Source organism: Anarrhichthys ocellatus, unplaced genomic scaffold, assembly GCF_004355925.1.
Source record: "Anarrhichthys ocellatus isolate YVR2014 unplaced genomic scaffold, GSC_Weel_1.0 scaffold26, whole genome shotgun sequence".
In the NCBI taxonomy this organism is placed as follows: Eukaryota; Metazoa; Chordata; class Actinopteri; order Perciformes; family Anarhichadidae; genus Anarrhichthys; species Anarrhichthys ocellatus.
Window position 1 is genome coordinate 1,393,682 of NW_022280056.1, and position 15,428 is coordinate 1,409,109.

Below are 15,428 nucleotides of genomic sequence, written 5' to 3' on the forward strand. Positions count from 1 at the left end.
TGTTGTTTCAGAACAAGTACAATGTTAATAACTCTGAGGGTTTACCCATCTGCACGTCTCTACAATGTTGGATATGTCTGCTACTTTGTAAGTCAAGTCACTCACTTCCTGTGTCTGTCTCTGCTTCCCTCAGTTCAAGAGGATGTTGAACAGGGAGCTGTCCCATTTGTCAGAGATGAGTCGCTCAGGGAACCAGGTGTCAGAATACATCTCCACTACCTTTCTAGGTAAAACACACCTGTCAACCTCTATAGCGTGTCCCTTCTCGCGCTGATCCCAGGTCAAGTCTCCATCCTGGCTCACCTCTGACTCCCCCCCCCCCCCCAGATAAGCAGAACGAAGTGGAGATCCCGTCCCCGACTTTGAGGGAGAGGGAGAAGCCCATGTGTCAAATCAGCGGTGTGAAGAAGCTCACGCACAGTTCCAGCCTTTCAAACTCCACCACGCCTCGATTCGGTGTGAAGACTGAACATGAGGAAGTGTTAGCCAGGGTAAATATCTTACTGTGTTCATGACTTGTGTTTTTATGCTGCCTTGATGCAACAGAAAATCCTCTTGTGGGACAATAAAGATCTGAACTGAACTGAAAGGCACCAAAAGACGTTTTAATACCCATACTACCATACCATTTATTATGCCAGAAAAAAGATTTATAATGTCCCAATACATAATAATTCAAACGCAGTATGCCAAAAATACCAGGATGCTCTACTAAATCCGGTTGCATTTTGCAGCATACAAGCCAGCATGCTTTTCTGGTGATTCTGACCCACAATCCTTTGCGCAGCAGATACATGAGCGGGAGGGTCAAAGTTCAAGGTGCTATGTTATGAGGAAGTAGTCCCAAATGAATACATACTGCATGCAACATTACGCACTTTGTAAGGGCAGCTGCAGTGTACTAAAAGTAAAAAGAAATTGCGATTTGAAACGCAGCTACTGTTGTGATATCACATGCGAGTCATGTGAGTTTAAAAGCAGAAAGCGTTTCCACGACTTTAAAACTTCACCTGTCAACCTCTATTTGGCATTGGTCCATCAGAGTTAGAGCAAGAGCTTTCTTATTTCTCAGTGTGGAAAAAAAAAGTTTTGTATTCGAGGAAACCAATTTTTCCAACTCCAAAAACCACAAAACAACACAAGTGTTCGAGCTTCATGAAAACGTATTGTAGTCTAATGCAAAGAACACACAGCTGCAGTATCATGCACCTTTAAGAGTGGATTTACATTTAGTGCTGATGTGTGTTAATCTTGTCTGTTGTGCCTTCAGGAGCTGAATGACTTGAACATGTGGGGCCTTAATATCTTTCGTGTGGCAGAGTACTCTAACAACCGTCCCCTTAGCTGCACAATGTATGCCATCTTCCAGGTGAGAGCTTTAACGAACAATGGACTATTCACTATGTCATGTAGCACGACTTCACTGTGACCATTACCCCTGTGGCTGCAGGAGAGAGATCTACTGAAGACCTTTATGATCCCCGTGGATACGTTTGTCACCTATGTGATGACCCTGGAGGACCACTACCATGCCAATGTGGCCTACCACAACAGCCTCCACGCTGCAGATGTCACTCAGTCTACTCACGTACTGCTATCCACTCCGGCGCTAGATGTAAATACCTCTACTGCTCAGCCAATACACATCGAACTTCACATGCTCAGGCTTTCATACATACCAGGCCCTCTACAAATAGTACAGTAGTCAAAAGTAAATTGTAAACGGCAGTTTAACGGATTACTTTTCTCTCTGACAGGCTGTGTTCACTGATCTAGAGATACTAGCTGCGTTATTTGCCGCTGCCATCCACGATGTGGACCATCCAGGGGTGTCCAACCAATTCCTCATAAACACAAGTGAGTCGAAATCAGATTAAAGAGACGACATGAAAGAGACATGTGAATAAAAAAAAAGAAGAAGAAGTGCATAGGAAAAACAAAGGACATCTCGATGGCCAGGAGAAACTAAAACCTGCTTTCAGGGATAAATCCCAATGGTTCAGGAATGAATACAACTGATTTGTGTTGTATGGGACCAGGACTAGGAAGTCTCAACAGAGGCTGGAAAGCTATAAAAGAACCAGTGTAACAAAGACCGGTCTCGACTTCTGCCAACTCTGTGAAATTCACTGATTTTAGAAAGAACATGAAGCGAAGATCACTTTTCTAGGTCAGCTAGTCTGATTATACCTGGCATTTTAGTTCTTTCTACGCAGGAAAGGTTTGTCTTAAATGTTGTTCTATTGAGATTCAGAATATGCAATAGGAGTTATAATAAAGAATACATAAATAATATAATAATTACAACAAAATATTGTAAAAAGAAATTCTAAATACTAATAAAAGTAAAACAAAAACCCACAACAACAGAACTAATGGTTGACTAATTGTTTTTAAACCCTTATTTTAAATATCTATCATGTAAGTTTTATGCACATTTTGACAGTTTAATGTTTTCGTTGTCACATGATAAAATGTATTGTTCCTCTAAATGAACTAAATTATAACTAATCATTACACTACAAAGCACTGGACACTACATTTCAGGACGTGAGATAAGTGTTGTGATTTGTATATTTGAAGAGAAAGAATTTGAAGTATTGACAATTACGGACACTGAATTTGGTCGATGTGGTTATTTGAAGTATAATTATTTTTCTTTAGAGCTAATGTGTATGATGCACTCACTTTAGTTGAAATGATCCTATATTTTTGCCTTTGGTACCACAGTCATCCTCTGTCTGATACCCCTTTAGCTTGTTATTGTATGTTTTTAGTACATTTAGTCTGTAAATTGTGTGCTTTCGGTTGTTGTAAATGGGGATATTTGTCACTAAAGTTTTATTTGCACTGTGCTACTTCTTTAAATTGACGAAGTAGTTTTCTACATTTTGAAATGGGTTCTCACACTGATGGTGGGTGTTGTATGGGGCTTCCCTCAGACTCAGAGCTGGCCCTGATGTACAACGACGAGTCCGTGTTGGAGAACCATCACCTCGCTGTGGGCTTCAAGCTGCTCCACGAGGACAACTGTGACATCTTCCAGAACCTGAGCAAGAGGCAGAGGCAGAGCCTGAGGAAACTTGTTATTGATATGGTGAGTGTCGTCAGCCCACTGCACCATGCTACCACCTCTCCATCTCTCTATTTTCCTCTCTCTAATGTATCATTTTTTCTTTCCAGGTTTTGGCAACAGATATGTCTAAACACATGAGTTTGCTGGCAGACCTCAAGACTATGGTGGAAACCAAGAAAGTGACAAGTTCTGGAGTACTGCTGCTTGACCATTACAATGATCGGATACAGGTGAGACGCTACCTCTGGTTTCCTTTAACAGATGCTGGTAAGGTTCAAATGCTGGTAAGTTTTGTTGGTAGTTAAGACGAGATGGAGCGGGCTGATGAAAGGTTAAGTAGTCTCTTCTTCCTAAGGGGGGGTTATAAGAGGTAGAACCACAAGATTTAACATCTGTAGGATCTGGTTATGAAGGATTATGTTTAAGTATTTGATGGAAGACGTCGGAGTTACTTTAGGAGACAGAAAGATCTTGTGTGGGGCAGAGAGTACAGAGCTGTTCGATGTTATCTAAATTGAGTTTGACGTCAGCCAGGCATGCAGAAATATTTGACCTGATTTCACCTTAATTGTGTCAAAATGTGAATGTGAGCTTTCTTTAAGAGGACCACGGGAAAGGAGAGAAGAGAAACATGCACAGAGTCTGTAAGAGTGGGGAGGAAGAGGTTGTTGTTGTTGTTGTTGTCTAAACTGAAGTCAGGAGACCCAGAAATAGGGAGGAGTGTTGGTTCAGTGTGTCAGTTTGAATCCTGACTAGTTGAGGTCCAACAAGTGTTTCTATGGGAATGCTTTGATTCAATAGTTTTGGAAGAGGATTAAGGAAAGCAGAGGCTCCGGCTCACCAATGCTGATGGTTTGATCCGCGACTCCTCCAGTCCGCATGTCGAAGTGTCTTTGAGATAGAATCTGAACCCCAAGTTGCTCCCCAGGCGCTTCACAGCAGCTCACTGCTCCTAAAATGCTGAGGATGGGTCAAACGCAGGGCTCAGATGTCGTGTATGTCTGTGGCGATAAAGAAGTATCTTCTACAACGACACTATTCTCCAGTTGTTGATATTAGATGGCTGAAGGGTTCATGAGCATTGGAGAAACTAGGTGACTTGAAGTCAAATGTCACAAAATTATTGATGATCGACATTTAAGGGAGTGAAGGGGACGGGGTTAACGGTGCAGGTGGTTGCTGTGCTAAAACACAAAGGCTTCTGCACCTTCTGGTAATGAGAGGAAAGAACGAAAGAAGCCAGACTCAATACAGCAATGAGTGGTGGAGGAGCTTTTTGAATATGATAAACGTCAAGCCAAAGCATCAGCAGAAAAGGAAAAGGGCATGCAAGGGTGGAAATGTCTATGTGTATGACATAATGTGTATCACTCACAGTTAATAGAAGAGAAAAGAAGAGAGAGGAAAGTAAAAATCACAAAGCTGGTAGTGCACCACCTCCTCTCAGCTGATTTGTTGTCAGACGATCATTATGCATATCTGAATCCAGTGCTTATAACGATGCATGTACATGATATAGAAACCTGTGCCTGTTTGTGCAGGTGTTGAGGAACATGGTGCACTGCGCTGACCTGAGCAATCCTACGAAACCCCTGGCTGTGTATCGACAATGGACGGAGAGAATCATGGAGGAGTTCTTCAGGCAGGGGGATAAGGAGAGAGAGCGAGGGATGGAGATCAGTCCCATGTGCGACAAACACACCGCGTCTGTGGAAAAGAGCCAGGTAAAAGAAATCCTGTGCACAACTGGATGAAGTGGGATGATCTGTCGTCATCTTTAATGCTGATTTGTAGGGAGTGAAATGACACCACTGAGATTTATATGATAACCCTCACACTCTTTTTCTTCTGGATGCAGGTGGGCTTTATTGACTACATTGTCCACCCGCTGTGGGAGACATGGGGGGACCTCGTGCACCCTGATGCCCAGGACATCTTGGACACTCTGGAGGACAACAGGGACTGGTACCAGAGCACTATACCACAAAGCCCTTCGCCTCCTCCCGTGTGCCAGGATAAGGATCTAAACGCCTGCATTGACAAGTTTCAGTTTGAGCTCACCCTCGAAGACAGCTCTCAGCGAGAAGAGGAAGACGAGGGGGACAAGTCTACGCCAAACCACGTGGCACAGGACTGCAGTCAGGGGGAGGAGGAGGATGAGGAGGAGGAGGGTAAAAAAGAAGAAGACATAATGGCAGAGGAGGAAAATGAGGACTTAATAGAAGAGGAAGATGAGGTTGCTATGGAGGAAGAGGAGGTGGAGGAGGAACTGAAAGCTCAGTTGGAGGTGAGATCTGAAAAGGAGAGACTTTCTGACACAAGTCCTTTAGAGGAAGAGGAAGATTCTTCTTCACAAGCTGAAGATACATGAGTTCTGCTCCTGTGTCTCCCTCCTCACTTGCACACATGATCTTGTTCATCCTTTCAATGGCCAAACCAAGAACAAATAAGACTGCAATGACAATACAGACCTTTAAATATATTTTTCAAAAAGGGAATCAATTAAAATCGCTTAAAGAGAAGGTGATTACACAGCAACTGTAGATTTGTAGTGGTGACAAGTCCTCCGACTGACTTCACAACAAACTTTAGACAAAGAGGAATTTAGGAGAGAGCATTAGCGACGGGCAACTGAAGACAGCGTAGCACTCTGGGACTGGAATGCACACACACAAACACACAGACTAACAAACTCGAACACGTCGTAGGAGCAAGTCATGAATACATCAATTCAACGTGCGTATGTCATGCAGTACAATTGGAGTGCAAATGTACCTCCTCCTTTCTTGCAAACACACTCACGCACACACACACACACACTCGACTGTATGTTTGCATGTGTGCATTTACATGAGGGACATTGATCAGTAATGAATCTCTTTGGAAAAAGCCATCTCTTAATGGAGTATTAAGTAGTGTTCAGTCAGTATTAGTAATTCATGTTCGTTAGAACAGAAACTGTTCTCCTCAGAAAAGCTACACTGACTTTTTTTTTTTCCATTTCTGTCGGAAAGAAAAATAAAAAAAATCCACAGAGTTGGAGGAGGAGAGAAGAAGATACGGAAGGAAAAGAAGATACGGAAGGAAAAGAAGATGCTGTGACGAGGGGGGGCCGCCAGGTCCCGTATCCCTTTTCCCTTTACGAGGAGAGTGCTACTGGTGCAAGATGGCTCTGTGCCTTTCTGAAACACCAGCTTCCTGAACGGAGCTGTCGTGAAGCAATGCATTGTGGGACAGGAGTGTGTGATTTTGTTATAATATTTTTTGTTTGTCTCTTGTTAAAGATCTCTTTACTGTTCATGGTGTTGTGGTGTGTATCTCACATGTCCAGTTTCTGTGGTCATATGTTTTAAGCTAAAAGTCTTCCTTTGTTGCTCTTCTGGTAATATAATAACTCAGAACTCTAGATGCAGAGCAATCACTACCACCACCACAAACCACAAGTGGACTCTTTCCAGCTTATGTTTTCATTTTCTATCTATTAGAATACTTTTTTTACTTTCTGAGAATAAGCCATGTGATGCTTTGAAGCATAAGTTTTGCCTATTTTCTATTTAACGGTTGCTAAATATGTTAAAGGGATACAAAATTACTTCATCAGCAGAACAAATTTCCACTTGCCATCTCATACCCACATGCACTTGCGTGGTTATGTCTCCTCATACACAATGATTCTCACCAAAGTAAAGGATGAGAAACTTCAGTGGGTGACGAACAGGAAAATCAGGGAGGCAGAATGTTTGGAGAAAGAAAGCAGTGGTCCGGTCGTCCCTAATCATCCTCGTCATGTTTGATGCTTTTTTGCCTTAATGTCAGATGCAGGATACATACCTGCAAGTATGTAGATTTATAAGATATATAATAGATATCCTAGTATATTTATATCACGTCTGTATGCTTATTTCTGTGAGTATCAGTGTGTCTACAATGTATCCAGCATTGCATTTGGAGGGGAAAGGGGAACATTGCTGCCAGTTAGTTGTCGTGTTGTTGCTGTGCTCGGACCAACGTAAAGAATGTGTTGTTTTTTAATCAGGATGGTCAAAATATTTAGCAACGTGGAGGCATGCAGAGGAAATAAGAAATGAGAGGCGGTGAGAATGAATAAGGATGTTTGAATCTGACCAGATATTGATTGGTTGACATGATGGAGTTGATGCGTGTGCGTGTGTCTGTTTGCGTGACTTACTAAGTGGTCATGAGTAAGCGAGTGAGTAACAGAAGGAGAGGGCAGGATGCTAAAGATGTTGTCATGTGTGTCATTGGTCCCTCACTGGCATCACCACGTTGTTGTTGAATGGTGTTCAGGATTCGATCAGCACAGCTTAAATAGGTCACAGTTTGTTTTCGGTGTTTGTTTTTCACAGGGTAAACAAAAGAACATGAATGTGGTTCTTTTGGAGGGTTAGTTTCTGCAGGTCAGTAACTGAGCTTATCTGAAATGACCACAGCTCGGTGCAACAGAAGCCTGTGTGTTTGATCTGCTCCGTCACAGGATGGAGCAGAGCTGCCGGGCCACCACACAGGCTTTCATCTTGTGGAATGGGAATCCAGGATTACTATTGCAGTTACTTAAATACAAGATTCCCATATGCATCGGCCTTTTACTTTCAAGATGTTGCTTTGTTTTTGTGGCTTCTTGCTATGTCATAAGCTATAAAAACATTAATATTTACTTGCCATACAAACACGATACTGTAGCAATTGTTTCTTATTAAAACAATTATTCAATTGATTGATTGCTGCCATTCTTTTTAAATGATGAAAAGAAAACCATGGGAAGTGTTTTCTTTGAACAGTTTGTGTACAGTTTATTTTTATATCATTCTGGTGGATGGTCTGGAAAATGAATCACGTGTTGATGATATATAGCTATAAGCATTACCACTCTTGTACATAATGTAATATTGGATTGTAAATGATAAATTTATCCAAGTCATGATGATTGACAAACAACCAGTTAAGGTTGTTAAGTGAATCACTAAAACACTGCAGGCCACATCCTCACCTTTTCATTCTCTGGTTATGTTCTCGCTCACTTGTGCTAACATTTTTTAATCGTCCACATTTATTGTTAAAATCAAATATATTTGTACCAGCACTTTATTTCGTCAGGTTTTGAGGCAGACAGTGTTCAGGTAGTGTACAGTCTGTGCTGGTGGTTTGGTCATTGGCAGTCACCTGTTGATTATATCCCATTGGGCCAAATCACAAACCGTCATTGTGCAGTAGTCAATGTTAACCCCTTTTCTAGAGACATAATCAAACAAACTAGTCATTCTCTATTAAAGGTCCACGTGAGATTGAACTCATTTGACTAATAAAGTCAAACATAAGCTGATGTAGTCACATGGGATGTGACATGTTCAAAGGAAATAAATGTGTCCTTATCTAACTTGGCCATTTCTAGTACTATCAACACATCTATTTATTAGTAACTTTAATCATTAGCCTGATAACCTACATGTCCGTCCAGTGGTGGCCTAACGAGCTGGTTCCCATTTGGGTTGCTGTCGGGTCACTTTCTCGCAGACTGACTCCCTCTGTGAATAATTCTCTGGGCTTTAATTCATGCGTTTGTTCACAAGTAAGAAAGATTATTCAAGGGGAAAAAACAACATGAAATGATTGTAATATTTGTAAATGATCTTGCTGTAATGTGTAAAATGTGTCCAAGTTATTTTTTATTATATTATTTTTATGAAAGTTTTTCCTCTCAACAGAGCTGAGGTGTCATTTTGTGAATAAATGCATTTAATAAGCAAACATCTATATATAAAACAATACTATAGTATATCAGTATATTTTTCTTTTATTTCACTGTTCGGTACTGTAAAGTGTGTTAAAAATACAAATAAAGTAAGATTTTTATATTAAATGCAATACCATTGTCGTGTTTGCTGTTAATTACATTGTCCTTGTATGCTAATCCACTCTTTACTGGTTTATTAAGTGTCAGCACTTTACTTATTTGTATTGTATTGTTATTAATCCTGGGGCTGGTGCTGCAACGTCCCTTGGTTGGTAATACATTTAAATGATCGTTTTACAATAACATATATGGACGTTATTCACGTGGTAATTGTTACGCTGTGAAGAGTGACGACTACCTGCACCTGACCTGTCTCTGGCATGAGATGGCTGCATCCTCCCCAGAATCCTCTACTTCAGACGGGTGTCATGACTCTCCACCAATCACAAGGGCTAATCAAAGCGTCGTCCAATCAGAGTGAAACAAGACAGAATGGCTTGGGGATATACGCATGCGCGTTAACAGTACGGAACTAGGCGGTGTGTTGACCGGTAATGATTAGCCATTAGCTTGTTTCTAAGAATTTATCTTTAATATTTTTTTGTGGCTTTACTCACTTTATTATTCTTCACGCTAGGTCTACTATGCTGCTATTGTAACGAAACATGTAATATTGGTATTTTTTTTAAATTTATTTAAAAGGTTGCTTTCAGCTAAATTCGCTAGTTAGCATTCATTTGTTAGCTGTCGGCTAACTAACAAGAAGTCGTGTTCTGTCGAGATAAGTAAAAACAAGCATAGATACCTAACGTGGTTTAGACGCTTTTGTGTTTTATAACGTTATCGTCTATTATACAAATAGTTGTGACAGAATACTTTCATTAACCTGCATATTGTGTCTCATGGAGACGTTTCCGGTGCGGCAGATTCTCTCTAAATACTGACCCACCATCATGACGTCCTGTCAGTACCTCCTCCTGCTGCTGCTGCTGCTGGGTGTGGGAGTCTCGGCGGTGGAGATCCAACGCCCTCGCGGTGTCCCTTTGTCAAGTAAGTACTAATAATACTAATAACTAATAAGACCGGTTAACAGGTACAGCTGTGTTTACGCAGGGGTGAAAGTTCACAGTGACTTTTCTGTAGTTTTGGAGCTGTCGTGGCACTGACTCGTTTCTTCTGTTCCACCTCTGAAGAACGGCAGTTCTATGAAGAGGGCAAACCTTTTACTTGCCTGGATGGCTCCCGCACTATTCCCTTTGACAGAGTGAATGATGACTACTGCGACTGCCAGGACGGCTCTGATGAGCCAGGTGGGTATAACCTGCATATTGGAGTCTCCTGTACTATTGTTTTCACAGTTTGCTGAATTAAAAACAGAGGCCTGCTTAGTCTGTTTAGTTCTTGCTTTGCCCGGTTATGACAATATCTAAAAGCACATTTATTTGCAGGCACGGCTGCTTGTCCCAACGGCAGCTTCCACTGCACCAATGCAGGTTTCAGACCTGGCTTCATCCCTTCCTCCCGCATCAATGATGGAATCTGTGGTATGAGTTTTAAACTGTGATCGCCATTTCTTTTCGGGTGTGTTGTGTGTGCAGGATTTCTTTTAACGTCTGTGTTTCCTGTTCAGACTGCTGTGACACCACAGATGAGTACAACAGTGGTGCTGCCTGTCAGAACACCTGCAGGTGGGAATGTTTCTTGTGTTATAAATCTAATAATTTATGCACGCTTCACAGTCGAACCCAGATTTCCCCATTGAGCCTATACGTGTGTTAACATACACGTATAGTTTCCAGAAAATATTGGATGTATTTTTTTTTTAATCACGTGTGATTTGCAGGGAGATGGGGCGCAAAGAGAGGGAGAGCCTGCAGAAGATGGCAGAGATTACCAAGGAGGGCTTTCTGCTTAAACAACAACTTATTCAGGAGGCCAAGAGGGGCCTTGAGGATAAGAAGGTGTGAGAGACAAGAAAACCTTTGTTTGGTTGTGTAATAATCAACATCAAGAGCTTTAGAATATGTTTTTATTCCAAGATACCGACCCTTCAGTAGAGATGTTAGAAGGTGTCTCTTGTTTCATAAATTTAATGGAGTTTTAATGTATTGTGTGGATCTTAAATTGGTTAACGGCGTTATTTTTGATTTGTTTCAACAGGCCAAACATGCAGATATTGAGGTTAGCAAGAAAGATTTAGACAGCATGGTTGAGGCTCTGAGAACTGTGAAGGAGACGGCAGAGCAGCCAGAGAAAGAAGCCAAAGAGCGCCATCTGAAGGCCTGGGAAGGTAAACTAGGATGTGAAAGCATGTCTCTGTCTTATTAACCATGTTTGAGCTACACTGACGAACACTAGTAGTACTCAAAACAGCTGAAGTCAAAACATGTAGTTACACTGTATATAAGTATGTGTTTTTGTGTGATCACAACCCCTGATGACTCTAAAATGAAATTGTTGTTTCAGATCAAAAGGCTGTTATTAACATGGAGAAGGACAAGGCTAAAATGGCGGAGGTGTTTCTTGAACTGGATGATGATGCAGATGGCTTGTGAGTAGTCCAGAATAATGAGCACCCATAATGAGGGAGCTCACCAGACACAACTAAAAAAACAAAGTTGAATAAAATAGTGCAAAGAAGAGATGCAGCATTTGTTAGACGTGGCTACTCTGCAGCCACGTTTGGAACTTATTTACTTTAAGTTGTCTTGTTCCTGAAAAACCTTTTGAGAATGGATTATTGCTCTTTAAAATGATTGTATGTTCATGCCTTTTATGCGTTCATTGTTTTGTGTCAGTGTCTCAGTGGCTGAGCTTCTGTCCCACTCTGAGCTCGACTCAAATTCAGAGGATTCATTCACAGAAGCAGAAGCTCAGGTGAATCTCTTCTTTTTGATTTGTTCTTATAAAAACACAGATGTTATTAGTAGGGCCAAATGTCAGGTTTTCAAATTAAGCTTTGAATGTCTGCCATAAAAAACATCGTCGAACAAAACCCTTAATTTGAATACATTTTTATTATTATTTTATTTATTAAATCAACTTTCTTTAATGAGTAAAACTCGTCAGTTTCGTTACATAAATCTAGCTGAGGACTGAATGCCGCTCGTCGTGTGTGTGTGTGTGTGTGTGTGTGTGTGTGTGTGTTTGGGAGACAGAGAGGGGAAGAGAAGGTGGGCTATTGATGCAATGTTTCTGTAAGTTATTGATGACTTACTCAGAATGCTACGATGTCATCTAAACACGCAATATTTTCTAGTAAGCTCACCCAAACCCGCCCGACTCGTGCATCCCTACTCTGCAGCCACGTCTGGAATCTAATTCTACAAAACATAACCTGAATAATATCAGTGTAGTAGTGTGTATCTACTGTGCAGAACTACCGAGTTTTAACTCAATGAATAGGCAGGAAGAAAAAAAGCTGGGCAGCATTCTAATGATGATTCTGAATTTGAGTCAACATTATGAACGAAGCTTCAGACTATTCGGTGGAGCCTAAATTATCTTTAAACTTAATTGTTTCAATACAAACATGAACATTGTCTTTGGTTTTTAGGGGCTGATGGGAGGAGTGGACAACGTGGACCCTGTAGCATTTGAGTCCGTTTGGAATAATATCAAAGAAAAATACATATCCGAGGTAAGAACCTGATGATGATTATTCTAGTTGGCTCCACGCGAGCAACCATCTCTCCTCTAAATGAGCCACTTTTCTTGGCGTCAGGCCAACGCAGACACCCCAGCGCCTGTGGAGACCCCACCGGAGGAGATCAGGGAGCCCGACTCCGACAACGACTCTGAGCAGTACCCTGAAGAGGACATCCCAGAAGAAGACGAAGAGGATGAGGACGAAGAGGATGAAGATGATGACACAGAAGACCAAGACTATAAGGTAAGCCCGCTGAGTTTCTCCATCATACTTCTGCTGGGTGACTCACGAGTCTTATTTCAGTGAGTCACTGTTGTCGGTTGATACGCAGAGCCCTCCTACGACGCAGACCCAAGAAAAGAAGGCTGACGACGACGAGGGGACCATGCCGCCCTATGACCAAGACACGCAGAGCCTCATCGATGGTAAGTGAGTGACTCAGTCAGTCCTTGGTTTGAGTGACTCACGCTGTAAAATGCTAAAGGGGAAACAAAAGCACATATGCGACTGCATACCTATTAGTTAAACTTTTAATATGCTAACTTGAAACTCATCGCTCCTTCTGGTCGCGAAAAACAAGTTGTTTATCAGAAGAACGATGTGATTTATTGAACAGATGTGTTGCTTTTATGCCTTTTTATCAAAAGCATCAACAGCAGGACATAGTTTGCTCAGACCTTATGTGAGCACATGTTTGTGTGAGTTGGGGCTGAAGTTACATATTTACATTCTGTGCATTTGATACCCAGCTGCTCAGAAAGCCCGCGATGCATTTGACAAGGCTGAGAAAGCGCTCCGGGAAGTTGATGATCAGATCAAGTAAGTACTAAGAATATGAAGGATGTTTGTTCCCACAACTGCAGTCTAACTCTAAACGGCTGCAGTGGATTAAAGAAGATGCTGGATTTGCTTTGTGTCTGCAGGAGCCTCGAGAAGGAGATCTCCTTCGACCTTGGACCCAGTGCTGAGTTCGCCTACCTCTACAGCCAGTGTTACGAGTTGACTACTAGCGAGTATGTGCACACTCGCACTAAAAATATTGATTGATTATTATTGTTATGTGACTAAGTTAATCTTTTGTCTTCAGGTATATCTACAGGCTCTGTCCATTCAACAGAGTATCACAGAAACCCAAGTTTGGTGGATCAGAAACTAACCTCGGGTAAGAGACGGTCTATCTTGTTTGTTGTTGTCTTTTGTTTTCTTTCATCCACACTTGGCTCCTCCCATACTTCATCCTTTACTTTGTGTAGATCATGGGGACACTGGGCAGGTCCCGAGGACAACATCTACGCTGTGATGAAGTATGAGCATGGAACAGGGTGCTGGCAAGGCCCGAACAGATCCACCACGGTGAGTCTCCACTTGATCTGTGTCTACACCTGATCTCTCATTGGACAAAGCACAGAAAAACGAGATATTGTTTGTCTTTCAGATTAAATTAACGTGTGGAAAGGAGACGGTTTTGGTATCGACCTCAGAACCCAGTCGCTGCGAGTACCTGATGGAGTTCATCAGCCCCGCTGTCTGCCAGGAACCTCCAAACCTGGATTCAGAGCTTCACGGGCACACGGAGCTCTAGATCCATTTTATTTGTGAGTAGCTAACTCTTCTGTGTTCGTTGAGACAATCCCGCACTGCACGGCACATACAGTGTGGTCTTCATGTTTCTGAGCAGAAAGTATCCTGCACCTACAGTGAACAACTGATCACCATTTCTAAATGAAGCTAAATGAGTGACAGTCAGAGCTGTTTAGCCTTCCAGCATTGTGTTTGTGAAGAAAAGTCCCTTGAGCAGTTACAGCTTCCCTTTTAGAAGAAGAGCAAGACGGCAGCCAGAGCAAGGTAATCCTTCCTTTGACTTTGTTGATAGAGGATCATTGATGCTGTGAATTATTGGGACAATAATGCGATGTATTCTCTTACCTCACTGGTGCTGTATTTCATCCATCATCTACTGCAGACATCTTAAATCTTCTTTGGTGGTTTGTGACACTTCAGCAGTTTTTGGCTCTTTGACATTTTTCATTGAGCTGTCCAACATTTAGTGATATGGAAAGCAGAGTAAACAGAGTATCTGATTTATTCTTTCTTTTTGAAACATGTATCAGGGTTTTCTGTGGTTTCAGATACTGAGCTAGCTTATCGGGTGATGTCGCTATAAACAATGTATAGTGACATCATACTGAGAGCTTTCCTGCTAGGCTCCGCCCTGATGCTGTACAGAGTGAATAGATATCAGCTGAAGCTTCCCTTTAAAAAAAACAGGAACTATAAAAGGCTACTGTCAGTTATTTAACTTTTCAGACTGATTCAGTGTGTATTAAGTTTCTCCTGTTTAAGAGTCTTTATGATTGATGGTAATGTTGTAGACAGGACATTCATTATGTTAGTGTGGCTGACTTCAGGTCTGTTCAAGTGTGTAGGTGAGAGGGTCTGGGACAACAGAATTAGATTTTGGGTTTAATGTATTGTCGACCTAAATAAACACGGAATAACCCAAATATAAGTGATGACTCCACAAGAAGTAGATTCTCATCACTGGTGTAAATGCTGAGTCCTTTGGAAAAGAAACCTCTAAGGATTCATTTCAACTAAATTGCCCTTCCCTTTTCAACAACTAGGAAGTCCTGACTTAAGCAAAGCAGCCATTGAAATGAATGCGTGTGTGCGCTCACTCTTGCAGGTTGCTCTTGAGGGACCACAGTCACCGCAGCAACATGAAGTTGCCGTGAGTGTCACAACCGTGGCATCGATAAACAATTGAGAAGAAACGCTGGAAATTCCAAGGAGGAGTTGAATCGTCTACGCGTCTGACTTCCACTCCTACCTGTTGTGTTGTTTCTCTGATTTATGTCAAATGTCGTCATTCCATTGTTTTTCAATAAAGTTAATTTTATCATATTCCAAACTTGTGTCAATCAATTCTGTTGGCTTCCAAATAAGGTGCA

General features: G+C 41.7%; 2 protein-coding genes across 5 annotated transcripts in view; both read left to right on the forward strand.

Annotated features, from left to right (window-relative positions):
• The window catches only part of pde4a (phosphodiesterase 4A, cAMP-specific), a 38,944-nt gene extending 32,972 nt beyond the window's left edge, over positions 1-5,972 (forward strand). For all 3 annotated transcript variants that reach the window (XM_031862280.1, XM_031862277.1, XM_031862278.1), the window contains exons 7-15: positions 134-227; positions 328-491; positions 1,271-1,369; positions 1,451-1,615; positions 1,758-1,857; positions 2,943-3,097; positions 3,184-3,306; positions 4,618-4,800; positions 4,935-5,972. In XM_031862280.1, coding sequence (XP_031718140.1) covers positions 134-227; positions 328-491; positions 1,271-1,369; positions 1,451-1,615; positions 1,758-1,857; positions 2,943-3,097; positions 3,184-3,306; positions 4,618-4,800; positions 4,935-5,447 — 1,596 coding nt within the window. In that variant the 3' untranslated portion in view covers positions 5,448-5,972. The remainder of the gene's footprint in view (positions 1-133; positions 228-327; positions 492-1,270; positions 1,370-1,450; positions 1,616-1,757; positions 1,858-2,942; positions 3,098-3,183; positions 3,307-4,617; positions 4,801-4,934) is intronic.
• Positions 5,973-9,295: 3,323 nt separating this feature from the next.
• prkcsh (PRKCSH beta subunit of glucosidase II) lies at positions 9,296-15,388 on the forward strand. 2 transcript variants are annotated; one of them, XM_031862283.1, is made up of 18 exons: positions 9,296-9,379; positions 9,737-9,878; positions 10,022-10,138; positions 10,277-10,372; positions 10,459-10,516; positions 10,672-10,789; positions 10,989-11,118; positions 11,295-11,379; positions 11,627-11,705; positions 12,385-12,468; positions 12,553-12,720; positions 12,809-12,902; positions 13,227-13,296; positions 13,401-13,490; positions 13,565-13,639; positions 13,731-13,830; positions 13,913-14,072; positions 15,164-15,388. In XM_031862283.1, exons 2-17 carry the CDS (start codon positions 9,782-9,784, stop codon positions 14,057-14,059), a joined length of 1,608 nt encoding a protein of 535 aa, XP_031718143.1. In that variant the 5' UTR covers positions 9,296-9,379; positions 9,737-9,781; the 3' UTR covers positions 14,060-14,072; positions 15,164-15,388. The 2 variants fall into 2 exon arrangements, with proteins under 2 accessions (XP_031718143.1, XP_031718144.1); XM_031862284.1 differs by having other exon boundaries at positions 9,355-9,379; positions 9,755-9,878.
• The last annotated feature ends 40 nt before the right edge of the window (positions 15,389-15,428 follow it).

Excerpts from the sequence above, each read along its gene's own strand:
- prkcsh (XM_031862283.1), top strand. The coding sequence starts at position 9,782 with ATGACGTCCTGTCAGTACCTCCTCCTGCTGCTGCTGCTGCTGGGTGTG. Across the intron at positions 10,517-10,671 it reads GCCTGTCAGAACACCTGCAG|GGAGATGGGGCGCAAAGAGA; the intron begins GTGGGAATGTTT and ends TGTGATTTGCAG. Across the intron at positions 12,903-13,226 it reads CACGCAGAGCCTCATCGATG|CTGCTCAGAAAGCCCGCGAT; the intron begins GTAAGTGAGTGA and ends TTTGATACCCAG.